At 50.7% G+C, this 25,603-nt stretch overlaps 3 protein-coding genes across 6 annotated transcripts; all 3 read right to left on the reverse strand.

Moving 5' to 3' along the window:
- Positions 1–1,345: 1,345 nt before the first annotated feature.
- Positions 1,346–5,001, reverse strand: LOC308060733 (platelet-activating factor receptor-like). The gene is made up of 2 exons (XM_080379816.1): positions 3,974–5,001; positions 1,346–3,001 (listed from the first exon to the last, which is right to left on the reverse strand). Exon 2 carries the CDS (start codon positions 2,990–2,992, stop codon positions 1,988–1,990), a length of 1,005 nt encoding a protein of 334 aa, XP_080235942.1. The 5' UTR covers positions 2,993–3,001; positions 3,974–5,001; the 3' UTR covers positions 1,346–1,987.
- An 88-nt stretch (positions 5,002–5,089) lies between these two features.
- On the reverse strand, positions 5,090–6,725 carry TMEM35B (transmembrane protein 35B). Its single transcript, XM_080379818.1, has 3 exons — positions 6,577–6,725; positions 5,647–5,827; positions 5,090–5,555 (listed from the first exon to the last, which is right to left on the reverse strand). The coding sequence occupies exons 1-3, from the start codon at positions 6,682–6,684 to the stop codon at positions 5,425–5,427; spliced, it is 420 nt and encodes a 139-aa protein (XP_080235944.1). The 5' UTR covers positions 6,685–6,725; the 3' UTR covers positions 5,090–5,424.
- Positions 6,726–9,901: 3,176 nt separating this feature from the next.
- On the reverse strand, positions 9,902–25,036 carry SFPQ (splicing factor proline and glutamine rich). Of its 4 annotated transcripts, none has more exons than XR_013926869.1 (12): positions 24,274–25,036; positions 23,754–23,942; positions 23,357–23,658; positions 23,147–23,242; positions 21,566–21,762; positions 21,208–21,292; positions 20,787–20,904; positions 20,517–20,565; positions 20,316–20,437; positions 11,254–17,657; positions 10,906–10,980; positions 9,902–9,983 (listed from the first exon to the last, which is right to left on the reverse strand). XR_013926869.1 is itself a non-coding variant. In XM_080379814.1 (11 exons), exons 1-10 carry the CDS (start codon positions 24,919–24,921, stop codon positions 11,278–11,280), a joined length of 1,827 nt encoding a protein of 608 aa, XP_080235940.1. In that variant the 5' UTR covers positions 24,922–25,035; the 3' UTR covers positions 9,902–10,980; positions 11,254–11,277. The 4 variants fall into 4 exon arrangements, 1 of the variants encoding a protein (XP_080235940.1); XR_013926871.1 differs by having other exon boundaries at positions 11,254–11,298; positions 24,274–25,035; XR_013926870.1 differs by having other exon boundaries at positions 9,902–10,980.
- Between the last annotated feature and the right edge of the window lie 567 nt (positions 25,037–25,603).

Below are 25,603 nucleotides of genomic sequence, written 5' to 3' on the forward strand. Positions count from 1 at the left end.
CTGGCTGTGCCACCAGGCAAGGCTGTCCCCAGCCACGGCCATGCCATCAGTCACCCAGGGGGATGGCCAGGGCTGGAGGACACACGTGTTTCCCGGGGTGGCACAGGGCAACAGGAGAGCAGCACGCTGCAGGGAGCGTGTGGTCAGACCCAGGCCCTGCTGCCATCGCTGCGGCTCTGCAGAGCCACCCCCAGCTCAGGGCGCTCTGCTCAGCAGCCCCGCGGCCCCCATCACTGCCAGAGCCAGAGCCAGAGCTGGAGCTGGGGCTGCCCCCTCCCCTGGCGTGCAGAGAGCCCCCCCCCCCCCCCCGAAAATCCTGCTGCCCCTGGGAGGGGAGGGGATCCCCAGCCCCCACCCTTGCCAGGCCCTGCAGCACCCCACATCGCCACCCGCACAGCTGCTCCTGCTGCATGGGGGGAGCGGAGGGCTGCCCACCCCGCTGAGCAGTTATATAAAAGGATTAAAATTTAATATAAACTTCAAAAGGGGAATAACCGGGTGGTCAAAGATGGCTGGGCCAGGGCTGGGTGTGGAGCAGAGCCAGCCTTGGCCACGTCCCGGCTTTGCCAAGACACGGCACTGTGGCACACGGAGACCCGCTCCACCCAGCCTGGCCCATGGGCACAGCCGCATAGAGCCAGAGCAAAGTGCCCGGGTGCCACGGGCAGCCTGGCGTCCTGCGAGCCCACGCCATGTGTCCCGTGCAGCGGGCTGCCTGAGTGACGGGGTGCATGATTCCCATGGCACATGGAGACCCTGTCTCCCCAGGGCCCAGCCTTGCCCCACACCTTTGCCTCCCCACTGGCAGCCGAGCAGCCTTTCCTAACCCACCACCGCCAGGAAGAGCATCACCCAGCCGTCCCAGTGCCGGGCTGTGCCAGTGGTCCCCGGGCAGCCCGTCTCCTCCTGCCCGATGCCTCATGCTTCCTTCCCAGGGACTGGTGGGTTGGAGAGTGCTTGGAGAACATCCCTGTGCTGGGGGGCCAGACCCTTGGCTGGGGGAGCAGCTGCTGGATCCCAGTCCCCACCACGGTCCCCCAGAGCCAGCGTGGCTGCGCAGCACCCACTGCTCCCACCCGTGCAGCGCCGGGGAGCGAGGCTGTGGCAGCGGCAGGAACGAGTCGGAGCTGGGAAAACACCATCTTCCACCCACGCAGCCGCCCACGGCCCTGCGCCAGCTCCGCCGCCCCCGCCACGTGCCGGGCCCGCCAGGAAGGTGGGCGGCGGGCACGGGGCTGGGGGCTGTGCTGTGCCCACCATGGCCACCCACCCCTGGGTAGGGCAGGGATGGGGCAGGGGGGAGCAGGGCCCCGCAGCCCCCCTGTGCAGGAGCTGCCCTGGAGCAGGGCTGAGCTGGGGCTGGGGGGCCAGGGCTGGGGGGCTGGGGGCTGCCCTGTACCCGGCTGTGCCCCAGGGTACAGGAGTGCTGGCACTGCTCGGTGTGCGGCACAGGCGCCCGCCAGCAAAGAGACTGGGGAAGCCTTTGGCTCATTCATTTTTAATCCTGGCTGAGAGCAGGAGGGATGCAGGCACAAGGCTCGGGAATGCTGCAGGATGGGGCTGGCTGCAGTGCCCCGAACAGCCCCCCCGGGCAGCCCAGCTCATGCCACGGGTGTCTTTGATCACGAGTGTCTCCAAGGGACAGAGACCCCCCCGGGCAGGGACAGCAAACCCCGGGCATCCCTCCCTGTCCTGTCTCACCGCATCCCACTACAGCTCAGCCTCACCTGCAGCAGCTCAGTCCCCCCTCACTGCGCGAGCCCCCCCAGTGCCTGTGAATGCAGAGGGCAGGATCTGTGCATGAGCAGAAACCGTGGGCCTGAGAGCACGTGGGGACGCGCAGAGAGCAGAGATGGAGGTGGGGGAGTGCATGAAGCCAGAGCTTCTCCCACACTGCTCCCCATCCTTAGCCTAATGCCAGGTACCCCATCCCACCGGGACTGAGGTGCTGGGCCAGACAGGGGGCAGGACCCCAGCGCCCACCCTGCTACGAGGAGGCAAAGGAGGACGCGCGGGCACTGGGCACGGGCACGGCGGGGGCCGGTGGGGAGAGCGGGACGCACCGGCCAATCTTGCGCAGGGTCCGTCCCAGGTCAGCACGGAAGCGCCGGATGGAGAAGCAGTAGATGAGGGGGTCGAGGCAGCTGTTGAGGCTGAGCAGGGCCACACTCAGTGTGTGCAGCATGTCCAGGGTGGCAGGGGGCCTGCAGAGTGGCACGGGGGGCTGGCTGCCCACCCAGGGGGCCAGCGTGAGGTGGTAGGGGGCCACGCAGACCACGAAGACCAGCAGCATCCCCAGCACCATGGCGCGCGCCTGCTGCCGGTGGAAGCCCGGTGAGGCGGCGGTGGGCACCGAGAGCGCCCGGGCGATGGAGGCATAGGTGCCCAGCACCACCAGGAAGGCAGCAGTGAAGAAGCCCACCATGGCATAGGCGTACACCCGCTGCCGGCCATGCTGCTCAAAGCAGGCGGTGGTCCCGGCGCGGGTGGGGAAGGTCTGCCGGGTGGCCAGGGTGGGCACGGCGCAGCCCAGCCCCAGCAGCCAGGCCAGGGCACAGGCCAGCGCGGCCCCCCGGCGCCCCGTCAGCGGCAGCTCCCGCCGTGCCGCCCGCACTGCGCAGTACCGGTTGAAGCTGATGAGCGCCATGAAGGTGATGGCACTGTAGGTCGCCAGGTAGTAGGCGGCCCCGGCCAGGCGGCAGGCAGCCTCTGACAGCAGCCAGTCCCCCCCGGCCAGGTAGTAGGGGATCCAGAGGGGCAGGGTGAGGTTGAAGAGGATGTCGGCCAGCGTGAGGTTGATGAGGTAGATGCGGATGGCCTTCCTCACCTTGCCGCTCTGCAGGAAGACCAGCAAGGCCACCAGGTTGCCCGGCAGCCCCACGCACAGCACCAGGCAGTAGACAGCAGGAACCAGCACGAACTGCAGCGGGTCGCTGGGCAAGCACTCGCCGGGGTGCTCAGCCAGCAGCGGCCCCGACGCCGAGCCGTTCATCCTGGGCTCCTGCAAAGATGGGGGGACGGTCAGTGGCATGGCCCTGGACACAGCCCTCGGGGGACATGGAAGGGACATTGACCTGGACGGGGCGACCTCTCTGGCTGGCACCTGCTGTAGCTGGCGGGACCAGAGGCAGAGCCACCCCGTGGGGATGCCACCGTCTGCCAGATGGGCTCAGCCTCCAACGGCAAGAGGCGAGGGGCTCTGGGATCCCGTCCCAGCCCAACCCCAGCGATGTCCCCCCCATGCGAGGGATCCCAGCGGCTGCCGTCAGCGGTCCAGCCAGGGCGCCCCGGGGAGCGGCAGGCGCAGCTGCGCCCTGGCCAAGGGGCAGAGCCGCTGCCGGAGGCACCCGGGGGTGCTGTGCCGGCTCCAGTGCTGGCTCCAGTGCCGGCTCCAGCTGGCAGCTGCAAGGATTAACACCTCCCACGCAGCCATGTGCTTGCTGGGACCACCCAGCCCCGGCCCATTCCCAGCACCCTAAATCCCCCCACGGAGCCCACCCGCGGGGATGTCACCCACCACCGGCTCAGCACACACCGGAGAGGGCACGGACATGGGGTGTACGAGCATGGGGCCACAGCCCCCCATGCCCCCCAGCCCTGCACCAGGCAGGTTTGCCGGTCCTGGCCATGGAAAACCACGTTGTGCCGCAATGGCTGTGTCCCAGGGCTGCATCTATTTCACCTCCCATCACTGCCTGCCCACACCTCACTGACAGCACTGACTCACCCAGCGGGTGTTTTCCAGCACGGCAGGGCCGGATTCGGCACACGCAGCACCCAGCACCAGGCTGAGGCATGGAAGACATGAGGGGGACTCAAGGCTCATCCCAGTGGGCTCCAGTTGTTCTGCAGAGCCAGCACAGACCCCCAAGGAGCCCCCAGCTCCCTCAGAGCCCCCCCTTCCCCTTCCCTTCCCCCAGCCCTGTTGGCCCAGGGGATGCTCCGTCTCACCCACACCAAGCTGGTTACTTACCCCACCGGGTCAGGCTGGACCGGCTGCGTCCCCTCCGGCTGCTCCTCGCTCTCTGATCCAGCCAGGCTGGGGAAGGCTTTAAGTGCTGGAGGAGGCAGGAGCTGCCTGATCCCCCCAGCCACCCCACCCCCCGCCACCATCCCAAGCCCCTGTGGGGGTCAGTGCCTGCGGGACAGCAGCTGGAACGGGGAGAGCACCTGCGTGTGTATGTAACGGAGGATTCCTCACTGGAGCCATGGTAAGACCCCCTGCGCCGGCTGACGGGGCTGGGGGTACACGGGGGGGACCTGCCACCCCCCCCTCCACGTGCCCCCAGCCCTGTCTAGGACCATTTCCCAGAGCCTTTTTCCCACCCACGCCAGGATGAAAGCAGCAGAGGGTCAAGTTTCCACACCCAGCAGCTGGGGGGAAAGGGGGATGCCCTGAAAGGGATCAAAGCAGGAATCTGCTCCTCCCGGCTCTCAGTGCTTTTCTTGGCTTAAAGCTCGAATCAGGGGGAGCACAACCCCAGCCCCCCCACCCCCCCCACCCCCAGCTCTGTGAGCATCTGACTCACTGCCTGGCGTGGCCCTGCAAATTGTGGATGCTCCTTTGGGACACCAAAGGTGCCACCCCCAAGGTGGTTCAGGTCCCACTGGGGGTACGGGGGTGTTGTACCCCCTCTGCTCATCCCAAGACGGCCAGTCTCCCCCCCCACCAGCACAGCCGCCCTACTGGGAGATGCACCGGGTACAAATGTGATCTTGGGGTTCATCCCAAGTGGATCACATTGGCTGTGCCCATCTGGGGTGGCGGAGGGCCCTGCACCCACAGGGTGCAAGATCCAAAAAAACCCACGCGCCTGCCCAGGCACAAGGTTTTGAGGAAGGGGGGGGGTCACGCTGCTGCCGTTGCCCCCCCCCCCCCGATGTACAAGCAGCCTGGCACATTGCTAGGTGGCTCTGGCCAGCCGGGGGGCTCCCAGCCCCACATGGGCTCTCCCCACTGGCTCTGTCTCCGTGTCAGCTGCCACCAGCTCCTGCCTGTCCCCAGCCCTTGACTCCAGGCACTGCTCCAGGGGGGCCCAGGACATCCCCTCAGCGTGGCGGGAGGCAGAAATCAACAGGGGAGGCAAAATGAAAAACAAGAAGCTTTATTCCAAAAAATGAGAGCCTCTAGGAGAGCAGAGCCAGCCCCAGCTCGACATGGCCAAACGCCGGGAAGAGCTGGACACCTTGTGCGAGTTCAGCGATGGAGCTCCTGGAGCGGCGGTGGTGCCACGGCCACCGTCCCACCGCACCAGCCCCAGGTCCTGCAGCACAGGGACAACCGACACCAAGGTCCCCAGCAGTGGCAGGAGGGGACACACCGCCTCAGCAGCAAGTTACCTCCCAGGACGTGATGCTGTCCCCAAAAATATCATAAAGGCATCGCTTCCCACCAGCCGAGCCATCCGTCCTTCCCAGCACCGGTCACTCGAACTTGGGCTTGGCGGGGGCCGCGTGCCCGCGGATGTTGAGCAGCAGGAGGAGACCGAGGCAGAGGGTGGCGGGGGCACACATGGCCAGGGGCTCCCGCAGCACCAGCAGTGTGTAGATGGCACCTGGGCGAGGAGCAGAACAGGGGAATAGGGGTCCCTGCCCGAGGGTCCCCTGGGACCCCACATGGGGTGACGGGCTCCCGCTTGCTCTCACCGATCATGATGACGCTGAGGATGAAGTTGCTGATCTCCTGCAGGAGCTGGGGCCCGAACGCCAGCAGCAGCCCGGCCACCGCCTCCACCCAGCCCACCACCTCCAGGTACCAGCCCGGCTCCGGCGTGAACCCCAGCTCCTTCAGGGGGAACACCTCGGCGTACCGCACGAACTGCGACTGCTGCGGAGGGCAGAGGGGACAGAGCAGCCCTGAGCCTGGGGTGGGGGGCACAGCCCCTCCGGCAGGGTCTGCTGTGCTCAGCCCTGTGCCCCAAGGGGTTCAATCCTGCACACCAGCACCCCAGCCTGCTCATTGCCCCCAGGGGGGCTCAGCCCAGCAGCCCCGCACCCCAGCCTGCTCATTACCCCTGCCGAGGGGCTCAGCCTTGAACCCCCAGGGGTTCAGCCCCACACCCCAGCCCGCTCATTCCCATCCAGGGGGCTCAGCCCTGTACCCCAGCACCTCAACCTGTTCACTCCCCCCAGGGGGCTCAGCCCCATACCCCCAGGGGATCATTCCAGCACGCCAACCTGCTTATTCCCCCCAGGGGGCTCAGCCCTGCACCCCAGGGATCGTTCCTGCACCCCAGCCTGCCCATTCCCCCCCCAGGGGCTCAGCGCTGTGGCCCAGCACCCCACCCTGCGTGCTCCCCCCAGCTCAGCCCTCCGGCACCGCGCAGCCCCCCCCGGTGCAGCTCAGGCCCCCCGCACCGCGCAGCCCCCCGGCACAGCGCAGCCCCCACACACTGCGCAGCCCCCCTGGCACCGCGCAGCCCCCCCCCCCCCCCCCCCCATCGCTCAGCCCCCCCCGGCGCAGCTCAGCCCCGCGGCACCGCGCAGCCCCCTGCGCAGCGGAGCCCCCCCGACACCGCGCAGCTCCCCGCGCAGCGCAGCCCCCCCCGGCGCAGCGCAGCCCCCCCCCGCACCCACCATGTAGCGGTGCAGGTCGGCCGAGAGCAGGGCCGAGAGCTTCCCGGCGCCCGCCAGCAGGAAGAACAGCCCCAGCAGGACGCGCAGCGATCGGAACGCCGCCGCCATGGCGGGCACGGGCGGGGGCGGCGGGCGGGGCCACGGGGCTCGGCTCCGGCCCGGGCACGGACCCCCCCCGCGGGGCACGGACCCCCCCCCGCGGGGCACGGACCGCCCCCGGGCTGTGAGGCCCACATCCCCCCGGCCAGCACCACCCTCCCACCGAACCTGGGCTGGGTGACAGTAAATAAATAGGGCTGGGGGGGGTGGGATAAAACCCCCAGACCCACATTGGGACTGTGCGGGCACAGCGGGCCCTGGGCCAGCACCCGCAAAGGGACCGGGTGCAGGCAGCGGCACAGGCAGGTTGCCAGCGGCTGGGGTTAGCCACACAGCGGGCTGGGTAGCCCGGCAGCACAGCGGGGCAGCCGGGCTGTTAGCCAGGTGGCAGATTGGTTAGCCAGGCAGCTGAGCCGGGTAGCCAGGCGGCAGATTGGTTAGCCACGCAGCCGGGCTGTTAGCCAGGCGGCAGATTGGTTAGCCACGCAGCAGGGCTGGGTAGCCAGGTAGCAGATTGGTTAGCCACGCAGCTGAGCCGGGCATTGCTGCCAGTGGCTGCTGCCCTCCCCGCACTGCCCAGGCCTGCGTCGCTGCCAGCACCGCTCGCCATGCAGCGTGTGCCCAGGCTCTCAGGGAAGACAGCCCTAGCTTGCCACGAGCCAGGGGCTAAGGGAGCCACAGGGACACTGACATTACTGTAATTCAAGTGGAAATATTTTAATACCAATAAATCATGAAGAGGAGGAACGGTTTCCCAGGCACCAGGCACCAGCGGCAGCACGCAGCAGCGCTGACCCAGGGCAGCCGCCTCGCAGGCTGCCGGGCCTTGCAGGGATGCTATTTTTACTCCTGGCAGCCATCGCTCCCCGGCTCTGCTGGGACAGCCGCAGTGAGGGCAGCCGAGGAGCTGCTCAGGATCATTTGTGGCTTCTCCCTGCTCCGGCTTGAATGCCAGGGAGTGATAAACAGCAACAGGCCAGGGACGCTCCAGCTCTTTTAGAAGTGCAGGGGGAAGGAAAATCCCAACCAAACCCTGAGCAAAGGATTGCAGCAGCTCAGCACCCTCCCACCCATGGCTTCAGTGCTCCCCAAGCAGGCTTGGTGTTTAAGCAAGTCAGGGAGACACCCACCCACAGCAGCCACCTTCCTCCAAGCTCCCGTCTCTGGTAGCAGGGTTTCATCCCTGCCGCAGAGCGGAGTGCGCTCAGGGCCCGGACAGAGGTTGGTTTTGTGCAAACACTGCAAAACCATTTCACCGTGTTTGCATTTCCCAGGGCTGCCCCAGCACTGCTGACAGGGCAGGGGTCATGCCACCCACACCATGCCCAAGCCCCAGCACAGCACCTCGGCTCAGAGCCCCTCACAGCAAGACACGTTGGCAGATAAACGCTCTTGTCTGGCCGGGAGACCAACACCGTCCACACGGTACCATGCACCTACTCTCCACCTGGTATTTTTTTAGTTACAGGAGCTACTGAGAGTAATAAAACATTTGGTAGAACCAGGTGATCAGCTTCACCAGCCAGGAGACATCACCCACCACCAGAGGAAAACCTCTTGCTAGTAGTCATCTTCCAGGTGATGAGCATGGCCAAACCAAAACAGTTTTCCAAAACACATCCCATTCTCCATATGGAACACTATACAGGGAGTTGTAGGAGGCAAAATTCAGCACATTGGCTGCTTCCTATGTGAAACTTGTGGCCTGAATGTGCTTCCAGCATTCAATGCTGCAACAGTGGAAAAGAAATTAGGACAAGCTACTGGAAAATAACAGAATTTGAGGAAAAAAAAAAAAAAAAAAAAGGGCTATGCAAGCCTGCAGTAGCTGTGGAGACAAAGACACTAAAAACCCAGCTCCTTGCAGTGCAGCTATTGATGAACCACAAAACACCTTCTTGCTGAAGCCTTTTCAGAATCTAGACAATACCATAAAGAAGTCAAATCAAAGAGTGAAATACTTTGGCTTATCCTGTACCCAATCGCTTGATTGCATGAAGAAGTGAAAAGCCACAGCCAGAAGCTTTTAATCCAGCACCAACCTTCTCTACTCCAAGCCTGCTCGGCAGCTGTGAAGCACCCCTGCTGCTGCTGGGGTCCCTTCCCTCTCCCCTACACTTACTGCTATACAATTACAAGAGTCAACACCAGAAACACAGCTACAGCAGTTCTGACCAACATTACTGTTTTGTTAATGAAACTTTCTGCCAGGGAAGTAAACAAACAGCATTTAAGACAAAGCACAACATATTCCTGGCTACGATTTCAAGCCCAGGTGAGTGGCGTTCCAGCCAGGCACTAAATGCTGCACCACTGGAGACCCCCATGTCTCAAGTATTTCATACGGCTTTCCCACATTAAACCCAGTTTATTTTGATCTTTCTGGTCTGGCAAGGCAGTTCCCAGCCAAACGTTCATGACTTCAGGCCGCTGTAGGGGGAAGATCTTGTTACGATGCAGCTGTATGAATAAAGCCTACTGCTGGTGTATTTCAACATGTTAAACTACTTGATAGTCAGACAAAGGATTATATTTAATAATTGACAGCATGAACTACATATGTGCACAACACAGCTGTGTAAAGATTCAAATGAAGCAATATGAACCACAGGAATCGTGCTTCAAGAGCTAAAACCAGCACTCTTCTGGCTTCCAAAGAACTCCGACTTTGGGATCTCAGTCTCAATTACCACAGCCATCACCAAGAAAACTATCACAAACCAAGGAAGCACATGTAAGCATTCAGAATTCTATGATCTAAAAATATAGCAGTTGCACAGGACTTGAGATGGGGGAAAAGAACGGGTGAAAATTCCAGAAATACTGAAGTGCCTCAAGTACAAGCGGAACTTACTTTAAAAAAAAAAAAAAAGAAGACGACTTAAGTCTTTTAGCAAAAGCACCTGTGGCTGCACACTGGTCAGGAATCCAGCTAGCCTGAAAAACTGCAGCATTTGAACTACAAGAGGAATTTCCTGGCACAATCCCAGCAGAAAAAAACCCTGTATTATGCATTTGTCAATTTGTTATTGGTCACAAGTGGTTCTCTTTCCTGTGCTTGTCAGGACCCAATGACCCAACCCCTTCTTGCTCCAGTGCTCTGACCACATTCCGCAACCCCTTCCACAGCCCCATTCTGTGGCAATTTCTCAAATTCATCCCTATCACATGCTGCTGAACAGACTGCTCACTCACTGAATACCCTCTGGAATAAAACAGCTATCACTTATAGAAAAAAACAAGTATTTTATTTTTTTTAAATGTTATGTTCCTGGCTCCTCTTCACTGCATTTGGACTTCATCTTCTTCTGCAAGTGCAAAGCACAGAGTTAGCAAGACCATTAAAAATGCCCACAGAAATCACACATAATGACGTGAAACAGGAATCAGTGCGTCAGAACAGGCCATGCGCCTGTCAAATGCTCTCTAGGATCCCAAGTTCTCATGTCAGCCTTGAGATTAAATGAGCAGCATTCACATTTTTGTCTGCTTCATAAATTTCAAAGATCTGAAACAGCTTTGTGTTTTACTACCCTAGAAACAAGAGCAGCAGTGACAAATCACACACGATTCAATAGGAATTCACCAATTGAATCGCACTGGCTTCACATCTTACAGGTTCAGTTGCGGCATATCTAAGCTGTTACTTACCCATGAGTGAGTTTAGGCACTTTGCATGTTGCTCCTCACACAAGATTTTAAATATCTGAAGTTCCCCCTTGTAGTTTTATTGGTAAATTAAGAGGGAAAACATCATAAACTTAACTTGCAGAGCTGGAATTCATTTCCCTAAATCGCTATCTGCTTATGCTCTGTATGTGCTAATTTGTATTCCAAGTTATTGTGAACATTCAGTGTTCACTGCAATACTTCAGGAAAGTAGCTTTTTAACATCTTTTCGTTGGATTAACATTTGTGAAGCAGTTACTCTATTGTGCCCCTTTTTCCTTGCTGACAATCACCCACTCCATTCACTGGAGCCTGAAAGGAGAAATGGTTATTTCTTGTTTGACCACCTATAGGATTCAGAGGACAGAGTCTGTATTTCATGCTGCAGGGCTGAAAAGCCTCAAACAATGGTTATATCTTCGCTCTACAAAAGAAAGTCAGAAGAGTTTTATATAAAATTGAGATTAATCAAGGGCTAGTTTCAGGCAGGAACTACATAATAGATCACAGGGTGATGGGCTACCGAGCTCACAGGGTAGTGTAAGGACACTGCTTACTTACTTGTTCACTTGTTATCTTGGTCCCTCCACATATCACCGGGCATCATGCTGGATGTGCTCATGCTCGGCTCCTGAACTAGGAAAACATTCAGAAGTTACACCCACAGTGATTTTGAAATCTTTTGTACAAACCCATGTCTAGAAAGGTATTTTTAACCACTGCTGTCAAGATATCAAGCCCAGATGGGAGTCCGGGTGCTCAACCCCACAGCTTGACAGCACGTACTAAGTTCTACCCTATGCATTTAACGTATTCCCTTGTACCGATTTCTCGATATTCAGTGACTGAACATCAAGCATCCAGAAGCCTTTATTATTTCACCCGCTCAGAACAATAAGTTATGCTTACTTCCCATGGATGAGCACTCCGGTTTCACTCAGCTTTCATCTTCACCTAAAGGATAACAACTGAAGTTATTATAGTAATACACAGAAAATTCTGACCATTTCAAAACTAACTTAAAAATAAGGTTTTAAGATACATGGACTGATTAGTTATGAGGGGGGGAATTTACAAATTATTCCAAAATATTAAGTGGAAGAATAAGGGGCAGAAATAGGCTAGCCTAAACACTTGTAACGACATGAAGGAATATGCAGGTAGTTGACTGAAGAACTGCACCTTGTCTGAGCACAAACCGTAAATCACCAGTCTGAGTACAATGAAGTTTGATTGCAGCCAGAGGTATACTATCCCTTATGTGAAGGCATTAACAATTTTGTCAAGCTACTTCCAACTCTTTTACCCGAGCTTGTCTCCTGTAGTAATGCCCTCTTTCCTCCCCTTCATGAAGGAGTGCAATGGCCCTGGACTCCTAGCAGCCCTCAGGTTCAATAATAGCCCTACAAGTGCTTCAAAAGCCAAAGGAAGACACTAGAGGTTAGCAATATCAGTCTACTGCTTTTACTCTCGGCAACAGATTCTTCCCTTCTGAAGACCCACCCCTCTACTATAGCTAAGTTGAGGGCAAACTGCAATGGTCAGCAGCTAGGGATGTAGTACCAGGCTCTGGGCACACCTCAAGTTGGGAGGCAAATCACATCATGGTCACAATGTGATCTGACCAGGCAGGGAGAAGTTCAAGTTTAGTCTCAAACCCACCACCTGGGTTTTATCATGGCCCTCAGGAGCAGAAGTGTAGTATGCACGTTCTGTTTTCTATGCCATAGCAACAAACACCATGCATAAGGGATACTATATCTTTGTGCATCCTTTTAACACTCCAGATTCACTTATAGCCACACTCCTCCCAACCCTCCCCAGTTAGCTCTTCAGTACTGGTGTTCAGAAGCAACATTTATAGAGATGGGGTATTCACAGACCACTGCGGGATTGCACAGCCAAGTCCTAACGTGTCAATCATTATCTAGCAGCAATGACAGAGGTGGGAGAAGGCCAATCCTCCCTTTTTTTTCCTTTTCCAGTAAGCAGCTATTTAACAGCCCCACTAGCTTGTATGGAGAGAAAAAAAAAAATCTGAAGCTAATTAGCAGATTCCAAACTTGCTAGTAATGGAAGAAGCCAAGTAATTACCCAGAGCAGCATACTTTTTATGCATCCTTGCCAACATGCTTAGCCTCATTGAACATAATGGAACAAAACGCTGGCCTTCCTGATCGTGTCACTGCAGCTGGCAATGATTAACAGAGACATGCAACCCCATTACTGCTCGAGTCCTAAAACTACTCACAGGCCTCAGTGTTTAGCTATGGGGAAAACTGCAAGCAAATCAACACTTTGTATGCTTAATGTTACAGTAAAGCCCCCATACACACTATGCTGTGCTCTCTCCTGACAGCACCAGTATCTGGATCTGAGGGCCTAGCAGGTACGCATATGTATTCTGACACCACACTTCTGAGCTTCAGGTAAGCTTTTGAGAAAAAGTGTATTTCACACACAGATAAAACCAAGATGAAACACAATGCGAGCACTGTAATGTCATTTCTTGTACCCACTCATTACAGACTGACTTAGAGCAGACATGACTATTTGCTTTTAAGTTAGCTACCACACCAAGTTTCATTACTGCAGACAGTCAGAGCTGGTATGAGACCCATGGTTCAGTCACATATTGCTTGCTCCAATAGTGTCAAAAACCTGCTAGTTCAAGTACGTAGAACAAGGCAGATGTGCCAATAACCCCTCCACGACATTCCTGCAGGTCAAGTCAAGTATCCAGAGCACACTGGAAAAACTGGTCCGATCTGAGCACTGGTTTAAAGATTAATAATTCAGTTTTGCTACATGACAGTACGCATACTGCCATCATTTTTGCTACTGAATTCTAGCCACAGGTAAGAGTAAGCCATCACAAAAAGCCAAACTGACTTTGTGACAGGTGGTGTCACTGCTTGACTAGCTAGAATTCGGCTACACTCGCTGCGGTGTAACCAAAGACCTGTTGTTATGATCTTAAGGTGCAGCTGCTACTTCAAGCTTTCAATGGAACATGAAAAGATAGCTACAGCAGAGGGCAAGGCTGTCCAGATCCCCTGTTCACCAGCAAAAGTCTTGCCTGGAAGATAACACAGAAGGTTCAAATGTGACAATAATACCAGAAACAAGTATGCAAAGCAGAACTTTGCAGAACAAGCGGGAAAACACATTACAACACCTCTGAAATAAACTGAGCATCAGACAAAGAGCTAGATCATGTGCTGAAACAAGGGACCTTGAAATTCAAGTTCAAGAGCTAATGCAAAAGAGCTGGAGATCAGCATGTCTGGGTGTCTGGAAGCGTAAGCATGTTAATCCTGAAACACTACATTCAGTACTTCTAGTAATGAAGAGTTTAGAATTACAGCCCCAAGACTGATGAAAAATGAAATTGAGCATTACGCTACCAGGATGACTCTACGAGGCAGAAATACAGAATCTCATCACTGTCAATTAAAGGCAGAGAAATGTATATTATGCTTGTCAATCAAAGATTAAAATAAAGACAACTGAAATGTCCAGTAAGCTCTATGAAACTACTCACGAGGATATTCATTCAAGCACTCATTTGTATGTCCTCAAAAATATTCCAAATCCGCCTCAAAGCTGACTGCATTAGCAAGTTTAAAGTGACTATCACATAGTGCACACAAGGCTAGAGCAGTGGTTACTAACGCATTTCCTGCTGAGCCAAGACTCTACGAAGGGATGCGCTGCAGATGGGACGTTTTGTCACTACAGGAAGTTTAAACAGTCCTTTTCTAGGCACTGACAGCACCTAGGTGACTAGTTAAGTGAGGTTAAGATCACGCTCCCTCTTCCCCACAGAGCTCATCTAAGAATACCTTCATTACATCGGAACTAAGAAAAATCCACACAAGCCGAGTCGTATGTACAAAGGAATCGGGTCTGAAAATACTTATCTAAGAATCACAGTAAGTTGCTTATTAACTCTGAACAAGACAAAGCTTAAAACCGAAAACCACGCAGCTTTGATGCAAGCTTAACATACAGGTATGAGGAGTGCTGCACTGTAATTCCACAGTCAGAAGTGTGATGTCAGAATACCCACAGTATAAGATTACATAGAAAGTCACCAAGTTATATTATATTGCTTGTTACCTACCTGTATGCAGTCGGCAATGAGAATCTTGGAGCAAGCAGGAATACTACATCCGGGTCCTAATGTCCATTGCCATTTGTGGTACTACGTTCCTCACAGTTATGAACTGCAGAAATGCTGGCTAAGTGCAGTTATGTAGCAGGCCACTAGTTTTAAGTGTAAATTGCAGTCTCAAACTCCAGCAAAAACTTGCTGCCACAGTAAATGGTTGCCAAGGAGAAGCCAAGAATTTTTCTACCACAAAAATGCCACAAAATCTCAAAAGCAGTTTCAGTTTCTCATCAGCTGTATAAATGATTAGTGTAATGTGTCTACACCAGAAGATAAGATTATTCTGTATTCATTTCTGAGAAAGTGTGAAGATATATGTATAGCGATACCAGTTTCTACATGCTGCAGTTTTTAGAGATCTCAGTGTCAAAATGGGCTCAATTTCGATAAAGCAAGCTAAATTGCAACAGCCGATGTCCTCTAAGTCCAGTACAAAAATGTGTTATGTGAACCAGACCATCCAAAAACAGGTCTGCCCAACAGAAGCACTTTTTCCAAATGGTTTTAAAGATTCAATCATATAAATCTGATTTTATGAAAAAAGTCCAAAACCTCATAGGAACAGATCAAAGGAACATAACTTTCTCGCCTCCCACATTAGCAACTTTATCAGATTTTAAAGTTGACATGTTTGCCAGCTTTTAAGACACCACCTTTAAAAGGTCTTGAAAAGAAGTTGGCTAGTTAATTGTATGCCTGTTTAATACATGCAACTCAAAGCAGAACTTGTTTTAGAAACTCTGCTTATGCAGCTACAACAAAGCCACATTTAACCAAACTTTCAGATGTTTTGAAAACTGCCAAATCTTTCAATATACTTACTAGTCATGGTTTTGCAACTCAGCTATTTTTAATACCTAGCAATGGTAGCTTACGTACAAAACAGGGGTACCAAAAGACAACCTCTGTAAGGTACAAGGACATCAGCATCCTTCACTCTTCCAAGATACAGAACTACAAAAGAACATACTTTAGGATATGCACCAGCATCTCTTTAATAAAGAATGACATGTAATCTGAAAAATAAACTGAAAAAATTAATTTAATGTTTACGTTCAGAATTCCCCATCTCAGACACCTTCACCTTTTGCGGGTGTCCCATGAACACCCTCTTCAGGAAAACACAGGCATTATTTAATACTACTTCAATAAAGCAAATTGCATCGGTACTGCTGATTTTTAAACTAAAGTATCCAATACAAGTACTCCCAAATACTTGGTCTGCAGTTTAGGAACTGCCAATTCTGAATTTCCTGAATTCATTCTTGTAGCATGTTCTCAACCCTCAAACTTTTCTGGGAAAATAAGAAGCGTTCACCAAACATGCTGAGTCGCTATTTAGTGCGCTTAATATTCCTGGTATCAACATTTCACAACATGCTATTTTTTCATTTAAGGAGTAACAGCACTTACAGTGAGTACTTCAAGAGGGATCATCTGCACTCTGAAAAACACTGCAATCTGACACTGAAGTTTTAACCGCAGAGAAAATTTAGCATAGAATTTAGAATTAGCCAATGCGTAGCACAAGGAATAGAAAGATCTTTGGAAGATTAAAGCTACTCACAGAATACCCAGTAGTTGGGGAATCGTGTGAAGGTACAGCCAAACTAAGTTTACCTACTTTGTGCCAAGCAGGTTGATGTATCCTGCATTAACACCAAGGTATTTTACACTGGGAAGTCAGGTTCCCAGCTTACCTGATACAATGTAGTAATAAGCAAAGCAACCACCTTATCAATGAGTCCAGAATGCTTTGAAATTCTTCTGGGGCTTAATAAAATATGAACAGCAAGCTAACGAATTCATCAAATCTTCTACAAAAGAACCTTAAAGGGAGTTTATTTGTACTGTGTAGTATTAGCTATTAAACTCCAGATTCAGATACTACTTTTGATGCATTATCTCCAAACATCAATAATAAAAGAGCGATAACCATCATGCAAGCAAGCTAATTTCTGTATTTTACATACAGGTTTTTAGGATTTGCCCACCAGCTACATGATTTCAGAATAGTTCCTGCAGTCCCCATAATACAAATGATTGTATTCTGAACTATGCAAATTAGTCCACTCAGTTAGCATGAGGACATAAGCAAGTTAACCGTAATCACTCAAGTACACTTCTGGTCTTTTTGCCAAGCAATTTCAGGCAAGTATACAATACGGAGCAAGGCCAGATCCTGTAATCTCAGACAGCTTAAGAGCATATAAATATCACATTAACAATCCTTTAGTTAGAAGTCAGCCAATACAAGTCATTCTATGAATTTCTTTTAAAATAACCGTTGCTAGTCTTCTGCTTAAAGTCTTTAAAAGATTCCAAGCAGTAACTGCCAAGGTGGTTAAGTGCTACCATCCCACCACCCGTTATCCATAGCTAAATTACGAAATTCTTTACATACTGCACTGCTTGCAGTGTAGCTTTAATTAATGTATCTTGCAGCACTTGCAAGATTTCCGTTTGCTTCCTCATTGCAGCACAATTAATGCTCAAAAAAAATCTGCACCTGCTGGAAAGTTAGGCTACTATTTAACTCAATCTTAAGCTAGAGGCATTACGGGAAGAGATTTCACTCTTCACTACAGTTCCACACCCTGGTCTAAGTTTGGCCTCCACTCAAGGCTCTTGGTTTACTGCGGAAGGTGTGGTATTTAGCCTCATGTTTAACCACGAATGGCAAGAAGAGTTACTACATTTAGTTTTCTATTTATTTGAAGCACAGTAAAAAAAAGTTGGTACACTTTGGGAATTCAGTGGCACAAGGTACACTGCCATCAAGTTAGGGACGTTATACATCAAAAAAACAGCTAAATTTGTTTTGAAACACTGCATTACATAATTAAATTGTACTCGCCCAAACAGACCACTTACAAATATTAGGTCAGTAAGTTTCTAACATCCATAAAAATGTAGCTTTCTTACTAAAATGCAAGAATTAAAAAGTTGGTGTCTAAACAAGACAGACAAAAACAAACTGGAATGAAACTACAGGTCACATCTAAAATCGGGGCTTTTTGTTTGGGCCTTCATATTCTTCTCTCCCTCTACCATATCCTGTTGGTGTTCCAGGCCCCATTCCTCTAGGACCCTGGCCACCCACAGGCCCCGCACCTCCCTGCCCAAAGCGTTCAGGACGCTATTGGAACAGAATTAACAGTTCATTATATGTAGTTGATGTCCATGTGTGTTAAGTATATATTTTTAGAAGGTTCCGTAGTCAAGGTTCGTCGATACAATCACCATTGAGCCGATCCACAGGTACCGGGAACATAGAAAGGAAAAAAGGGTAATTTAAAAATTAGTTTATTGTAATACATGCCTTGAGGTATGTTCCCACTTGATGCATTCTCATACATCTGTTACAAAGAACAGATCCTCCCTGCAGTGCTAGAAATGTAAGCATTAGTGCAGATGTGAATTAACAACTTTTCCAAAAGAGCTCTAGCAATTTTCAACCAAGTTAATGCAAATAGCTTGCAAACTTCTCACCTTTAGTGCAGTAAAAGCTCAGATTACATCACTGTCATTTCCAAATAAGCCTAGCCAGAGAACGTATCTTCAGTTCACTGAAGTAGGAGCTGACATTCATAAAATGTCATTGTAAACAGAATGCCTACTCACCAGTTAATGGCATGTGCTGCAATAGAGACCATGTGCTTTTCAAGATGGGGTTAAGACTACGGTCTGCTGACTAAACTGCAGAGGCCTTAGGCAGTAACCAAAACTGATTGTGAGCACTACTGGATTGCAAGAAGAAAAAAAAAAAGTGAAAAAAGCTAATGACCAGTGATTTACCTAACCAACGCAACTGCTCGATCAGAAGACTTGCATTTGTTAAAATCCCATGTACTCCGGAACTGCTGCTGTATAATATGCAAAACGTGTTCGAAGAACTACAATTTATTCGGTGTTTAGAGTTAGAACTATGCACAAAGGGTTGTGTGCATCCAGTCAGTACCTCCCTCCCCACCCCACCTTCACCACAAGCTCTTGGAAAATTCACAACTTCACAGCATTGAGTGGTTTCACACCAAGATGTAAAAGCTAAATTACCCTGCAATAAAGCAGAGACTTCAGGTATGTCTTTTACTAGTACCTCTAGTTGCATGTACTTCATTCAGTTACTGTATCAGTAGGTGTGATCAGCATTCAGTCTATAGAACTGACAAATTATAAAGTCACAGATAGTTATATACTTTCATTTCAAGCAAGTTTTCCACTACCGAGTAACTGAACAATGGTAGGTTGGTTGTTACTGAAAGTATCTGGAACTGAAAATTCACACTTCAAGTTCTTGACTTCTGAAAGTCAGTATCAATCCTTCCAAGAAAGGAATTTCAGAAAGATTACCTAGGTTCTTTCTGCCTAATTCATGGCAACTTAAGCTTATCTCCAATTCTGTTTGAAAGATTATCAGCCCAGGAACTGTGACAGCATTGTGTGGCAGAGATCCCCATCCTAAGAAACTCAAGGCAGTTAAACCATTTTACTGTCACACCTTTTGACCATAGCACGTTTTCAAGTATTACACAAGTTCAGCATGCACCTGTACCATGATTTTCAGGAGAAAAATGTACACAGCATTCACCACAGACTGCTTAACTGTTCACGGGAAACTTAGGAAATGCTTAATTATCAGTAGATTATACAGATACATTAAGGCCAACGGCACTGTCTACTGAAATCAATGATGCTCTGCAAAGTTACCATTCCGAAGATATGGTTCCCAAAAAAAAAACGGAAGATACCTGACAAGCTACTATGGTAGCTCACCACGTTAAGCCAGAGGCCTAAACCCACCCAAAAATCATTTAGTTCAGCTTGTGCTACAAAGTGTACACCCTTTCAGGAGGGTGAAAGCACACCAATACCGCCACCTAAGCCAACATAGACTTCCATCCTACCCATTGAACATTTCTTTAATCTACACCCATATGGCTTCAGTGTGGTAACACCAAGCAGGCTCAAAGCCCATTTCACACATATAGTGTGCCAAAAATAGTACAGTTTGGAAACATACCTCAGAACATGAGATATGCCGTAGCTTTAGCAAACTCTACCTACATAGTCATGCCCAACACGGGAAAACAAGAACAGGCTATCATTCCTCTGTGAGATAGGAACCACAAAATGGCTACAGTCAAGGATCACTGGAACATGCCTAAAGCTAAAAACCAGCATTTCTGCTCTTCTATAGCAAACATCAGCATACAGAGTAAGTGATATGCTGTTTACCATTGATTACTTAAAAAGTTAATCTGCTGCTTAAATAGACATGAGCGCAGATTTCTGAATTAACAGCATACCCATACCAACATGCATCAGTCCTAACTAGGCTTGGAAGGGCCAAAATAAATGCAATGTTGCACACTGGAAAGGAGAACAAAAAAGTATCTCTTGTCCACAAATACAGAATGTCAAATTGCTGAAAATCTACTACATTATGTATTTTAATTATGAAATTTGGCAGATTCTCTGGAATTTACAAAAAATCCTTCCAAGCCTAACAGTGACGCAGAATTTCCAAAGTCCAATAAAATCAGAGTTAATTGCAAATATGCTTAACAGCACATTTGAATTCACTTACAAACAACTTCCGACTGTGTAAGCTACCATAATGGTTAAGAACTAATCTAATACTACATACTGCCACACTAGTCTTCATGTTAAATACCTGACAAGAAAGTCAGCAGTTAACAGTGAAATTTACACAACCATCCGAACACTGGTAGAGAATTCAATCCCCAGCCACATTTCCCTTGTGCTAAACTAAAGCCACCACAGGATACATTACCATGTCACTTCCCATCATAGAACCACTCATGGCTGCTTGGCCAACTCCTGGATTAGCTTCATAACCTATGCCGCCACCACCTCCGAGAGGTGGAAATTTCTGGGCTGCAGAAGCATAAGGATCTATGAAAGAGAAATATATAATCATATTCTGACAATTTCTAAGTTAACCACATAAAGTAATTATTTAAAAATTCTTTACCTCCCATGTTCATTGTGGTGGCACCACCCATTCTCATGTCTCTCTCCCTCTGCATAGAAGAAACAACTTTTAACATGGATCATCAACTACTGAAATCTGTACTTTTCAGGAGATAAAGCACATGTACAGCCAACTACAACCATTTCACCTACGCAAAGACATTGCATTATTTAACCTAAAGGAAGCAAAATGCATCAATCTTGAAAACACATCCAAAAAAAAAATCCTGAACACTGTAACGTATCCAAGAAACAACATGATTTCACTTACTGGATCCATGTAACCCATTCTACTATAATTCTCTTCCCTCTGTCTCCTCATTTGTTCTTCCATCTCCCGCTGACGTATCATCATTTCCTCTTCTCGCCTGCGACGCTCCTCCTCCTGCCTGATCATTCCAAAGCAGACCATTAAACCCCAGAAGTGTAACACGTTCAATACTTAGCTCATCAATATCACTAGCACGAGCAATTTAAAACGCACTGAATGATTACACTTAGGCAAAAAAAAGATACTGTATGATGCTCAAATACTCAAGGAAAAACTTACACTGCAGTTCAATTTCTCATACACAAACTGAAGCGGCAATGGTGTTTCTTGAAAAATAAAAACTTTCACATATAAGTCATTTTAAAAAAAAACCAAAAACAAATAAACACTGAAAAAAAAATCCCATGAAAGCCAAACCAACCTCAGCTGAATTTCCTTGCGTTTCTGCATTTCTTGATTATGGAGTTCTTCCATACGTCTCAATTCTTCCTGACGCCTCATAAGGTCTACAGAAATGAAGCTTGTCAGCAGCTATTTCACAAACTCATGTCAGATTTAAACTCAAGATTTTAACTAGATCAACCTCATCTGCACCAGCTGCCTTCCGTATCACTGTTCTTAAGAACAGTTCATTCAAAAATGGAAAAACTATCAGCTGCTCTTTTTTAAGCCTTAAATTCTCAAGTTAGCAATAGGAAGCATGAATTTATTCATTAACAGCCATACATTTAAGCCAGCATTTAAAGCAAAAAGATGACACAGAATTCAGAGCCAACTACCTTGACGCAAGAGGTTTGCCTGATGCTCGTGATAAGCATCTTCCATCTCACTTTCAAGTTTGTCCTTGGCATCTTTCATGTTTTTTGCTACTTGCTCTCTCTGCTGTTTTTCCATTTCATCTAAAGATTTCCACCTCTGGGAATATTCAAATTCAAAACTGCCAGGCTGAGCAAAACGGGGAGGAGTCTCTCTTTCCCTGCAGAAAGGAAAATGCCCATTCAAACTGGGTAAACCTGAAAACTGAAGGTCACTAGAAGATCACAAGCAGAAGAACAGAATTACCAGGGAACATCACAGGAGCCCTGAAAAATACTACCTCACAATTATGTGACAGAAAACCTGCTGTGACAGAATGCTGACAGCAATACAGCATTTCACACACTTAAACCAGCAGCATTTAATATGAATAAATTCTACGACTACTGTAGCAGATACGGAGACTCCTGGACTATCACATCCAAGTAAATCTTCCCACTTACAGTTTTACTGCATGTTTATCTTGTTCTTAAGTCTTCATTAGAAAATCCACTGCTGGCAACTGCCAGTGGCAAAATCCTCAAACAAGACAGGCCTTTGACCAAGTAGGTACAGCTGCTCGAAACAACAGCATATGAAGAGATGGATTTTTTTCAGTGCCGACTTACCCAAAGCACTATCTGTCAAAGGCAAGTAATAATCTTCACTTTAAGTTAAATAGTTTTCAAAATGCCTGAGAACCAACAGTTTGTCACAGGAAAAAAAATGGAGTCTCAGATTCACTAATTAATAGAACAACACTAGGAAAATTCTAAAGCTTTCCATACATTCACAATGTAACAAGTTTTAACACTTTAGGAACACTATACTAACCTACACTGTTTTCATAGACACTACTTCTATTAAACTGTTTACAGGTTTTGGTCAGAGCAAGCACTTCTGAACACTTCCTCATACAAACAAGACAGCCTGGATCTCCCCCCTGCACTCCCTTTTGTGACCTGGGAAAATACAACATTTCTGTAACAAACAGATTTTAAATACAGGTCCTAACCTAAACCTGCTATTTATTAAGACTCCTACACTCTCTTATCTGCTGTTTTATGCCCAGTGGTCAGCCTCCTAAGGCAAACCCACAGGCAACTAGATTTTATTAATCATGAAACGAGTCAAGATTTTACTTAATTTCTCATTTCGTACCATAAACATCAGTGTGTAGGTTTCCTATGGAATCATCAACATGATATATGCTTTAAGCAAGATGACAGCTTTCAACAACAGGATGAGCAAACAGCTTAAGTCTGATTTTCAGAAGTTTCTACATACACCAAAAACCATCTGCTACTGGGCTGCTATTTAGGCTTTACTGTTTCTTTGTGATACAATGTAGAAAACCGCTTATGTAATGTTTAGTGAACATAATTTAAAAAATCAGTATATTACCTAAAAACAAACTACTACAAAAAAATCAAGATCTGAAAATACTACTCAAATCTCCAAGGTTGTTTCTGAAATATTACTCCATCTCCTTCAGAGTCTGGGATAATTCCACACGACATACATCATCTAAATAAATACTCTTTATACCAGAAGATAGTGCCTACTTTTGATACATCGGATTCTTCTGAGCGAGCTTTTCTGGAAGACCATCTTCATCATCCAGTTGCTCCAACGGTTCCACAATAACTGGCCTAGGAGTGCTGAACAAAAAAAACCTCATTTTACTTTTCCCTAAGAATCTCCATTCTGAAAAACTAGAAGCTGATGATTTTATTCAGCTTAAAACTAAAAACCCTAAACTGCAAAATACTTACGTTGTCAACAAAAACACTCCTTCAGTACACCGTTCAAATGCTTTTCTTGCAGCTGGTTTTGACGCAAATTCGACAATGCCTTTTCCTGTTGATCTACCTCGATCATCTACAATCACAACAGCTCTTTCTACTGGACCAAACTGGGAAAAAGCTTCCTCCAGCAACTCGTTGGACACATAGGGCGAAAGATTACGCACTGAAAGAGCAGCAGCATGTGTAGCAAACCGAACACGAAGCTGTCGACCCCTCATGGGGGTATCATCCAGTTCTGCCTTCGCAATTTCTGCAAGAGCTCTAGATTCCTGAGGAAAGGTTAAGACCCAGTTTTAAAAAAACCAAGCTGCAAATTACCGTTTGGTGAGAATTAAACGGACGGACGTACAGTACAAAAGCCTACCAATTTAATGAATCCAAAGCCTTTCCCCTTATTGATAAAAACCTCTCCTGGCTCCCCGTATTTGGCGAACAGTCTTTTAAAATCTTCGTCTGTTATATCAGCGGGCAAATTACCAACGAACAAGCGGCAACGCTGCGTATAGGTCTTCTCCCCGGGTCGCCTCAGCAGAGAGAGGTTTGCTTTAAATCCCTACAAAGAAGCATACCGGTTCGAGCCATCACTGCGTGCCGCCCCGCCGCGGCCTCCTCCCGCCAGAGGAGCATACAAACCCACGCTGCCAGGCCAGACCAGACTCCCCGGGCTGCACTCGGCGCTGCCCAGGCACCTACGGAACACGCACACGCCGTGTAGGTGCCCCGCAGCCCCGGCCGCGCTCGCCACCGCCGCCGCCGCCCCCCTCGGCGCGGCCTCCCCGCGCACGCCGCTCCTCCCCTCAAGATGGCGGCCGGGGCGCGCTCAACCGCCGGGCCCAGCCGCAGCCATCTTGTGGCTCGGGGAGGGGGAGGGGGCCATGACTCACCTCGTCCGAGAGCTTCTCGCCGCCGCCGCCGGCCGAGCCCTGCTGCGAGGAGAGGCTCTGCTGTCCCTGGTGCTGCTGCCCGCGGCCGCGCGGCTCACCGCCCGGCCCGCCGCGGTGCCCCGGCCCGCCCTTGTGCGGCCCGCCGGGCCCCTGCTGGGGGCCGCCCGGCCCCTTAGGCCCGCCGCCGGGCGACTGTCCTTGTCCTTTCTTAGGGCCGCCGGCCGGGGTGGGGCTGGGGCTCGGCTTGGGCTGCGGCTGCCCCCCCGGGCCGGAGGGAGCCGACGAGGGCGCCGACACCGGGGTCTGCTGCTGCGGCGGCTGCCCCGCGGGCAGCGCGGACGGTGGAGGCGCTCCCGGGCCCGCCTGGCTGCCGGCGGGCCCCGCCGTGGTGGCGGCGGCTGAGGACGACGAAGAAGGAGGAGCGGAGGTCGACGCGGGCGGCTTCGGAGGCTCGGGCTTCGGGCCCCCGCCCGGCGGGCCGCCCGGGCCCTGCGGGCCGCCCCCCATGGGGCCGCGGTTCTGGCCCATGCCCATGCCGGGCGGCGGAGAGCGGAAATCGTGGTTGGGGCCGCCGCGGCCACCGCCGCCGCCACGCCGGTGGAAGCCGCCTCCACCGCCGCCACGGCTACGGAACCGATCCCGCGACATGGTGGTGATGGAGGGAGAGAGGGAGAAGGAGAGGTGCTCCAGCGGCGACTGCTGCTCCTCAGAGCCCGCTGCTCAAAATGGCGGCGAGCTGAACGGCCTCGCCGCCGCCTTTGTCCGCCCCTAATATAGTTTCCCCGCCCCCGGAAACCACCCCCTCCTCCCCGCTAGCCAACCACCGGCCTCAGCGGCGATGACCGACAGGCGCAGCCACCAACAGCATGTCCCTATTCTGCTAACTCTTTGATCTCATTGGCAAAGAACCTGCCCTCTGCCCATTGGCTCATTTGACCGCCGACGTTGGCACGGGATGATCCGTTAACCTCCGGTGTGCTGATTGGACAGTTTGATCGGCGGGAGGCGAAAACACGACAGGATGGCGGCTTGCGATTGGCTGCCTGGGCAGTCAGTCGGACGGGAGCCCGCCGGGCCGGCAGGCGGGCCGGGGCAGCCACGCGTTGCGCAGGCCGCGGCACACGGCCCGGCCCCGTTGGCACAGCACGGCACGGCACGGCAGCGAGCTCCGGTTAATCCCCTGTCCCGCAGAGGGCACGGGGCCGCCACTGGCTTCAGCTGGAAAATTTTCAAATAAATACATTTTTAGATAAATATAGTTGGCTGCTTTTAGCAGAGTCGGCAGCCTTCACTTCTACTTTGCAATCAAATTTGATAGAAAAATCCTATT

Source organism: Falco punctatus (genome assembly GCF_963210335.1).
Source record: "Falco punctatus genome assembly, chromosome: 3".
Lineage (NCBI taxonomy): Eukaryota > Metazoa > Chordata > Aves > Falconiformes > Falconidae > Falco > Falco punctatus.

Bases quoted from the DNA above. Each gene is read 5' to 3' on its own strand.
- LOC308060733 (XM_080379816.1), bottom strand. From the start codon at position 2,992: ATGAACGGCTCGGCGTCGGGGCCGCTGCTGGCTGAGCACCCCGGCGAG.
- SFPQ (XM_080379814.1), bottom strand. From the start codon at position 24,921: ATGTCGCGGGATCGGTTCCGTAGCCGTGGCGGCGGTGGAGGCGGCTTC. The intron at 23,243-23,356 runs GTAAGTATTTTG...TTTTTTGTTCAG, and splicing joins GGAGTGTTTTTGTTGACAAC to CACTCCTAGGCCAGTTATTG. The intron at 21,763-23,146 runs GTAGGCACTATC...TCCTTTCTGCAG, and splicing joins AAGAATCCGATGTATCAAAA to GGAAAGAGAGACTCCTCCCC.
- TMEM35B (XM_080379818.1), bottom strand. From the start codon at position 6,684: ATGGCGGCGGCGTTCCGATCGCTGCGCGTCCTGCTGGGGCTGTTCTTC. The intron at 5,828-6,576 runs GTGGGTGCGGGG...TGCCCTCCGCAG, and splicing joins CCGACCTGCACCGCTACATG to CAGTCGCAGTTCGTGCGGTA. The intron at 5,556-5,646 runs GTGAGAGCAAGC...CTCCTCGCCCAG, and splicing joins CCTCAGCGTCATCATGATCG to GTGCCATCTACACACTGCTG.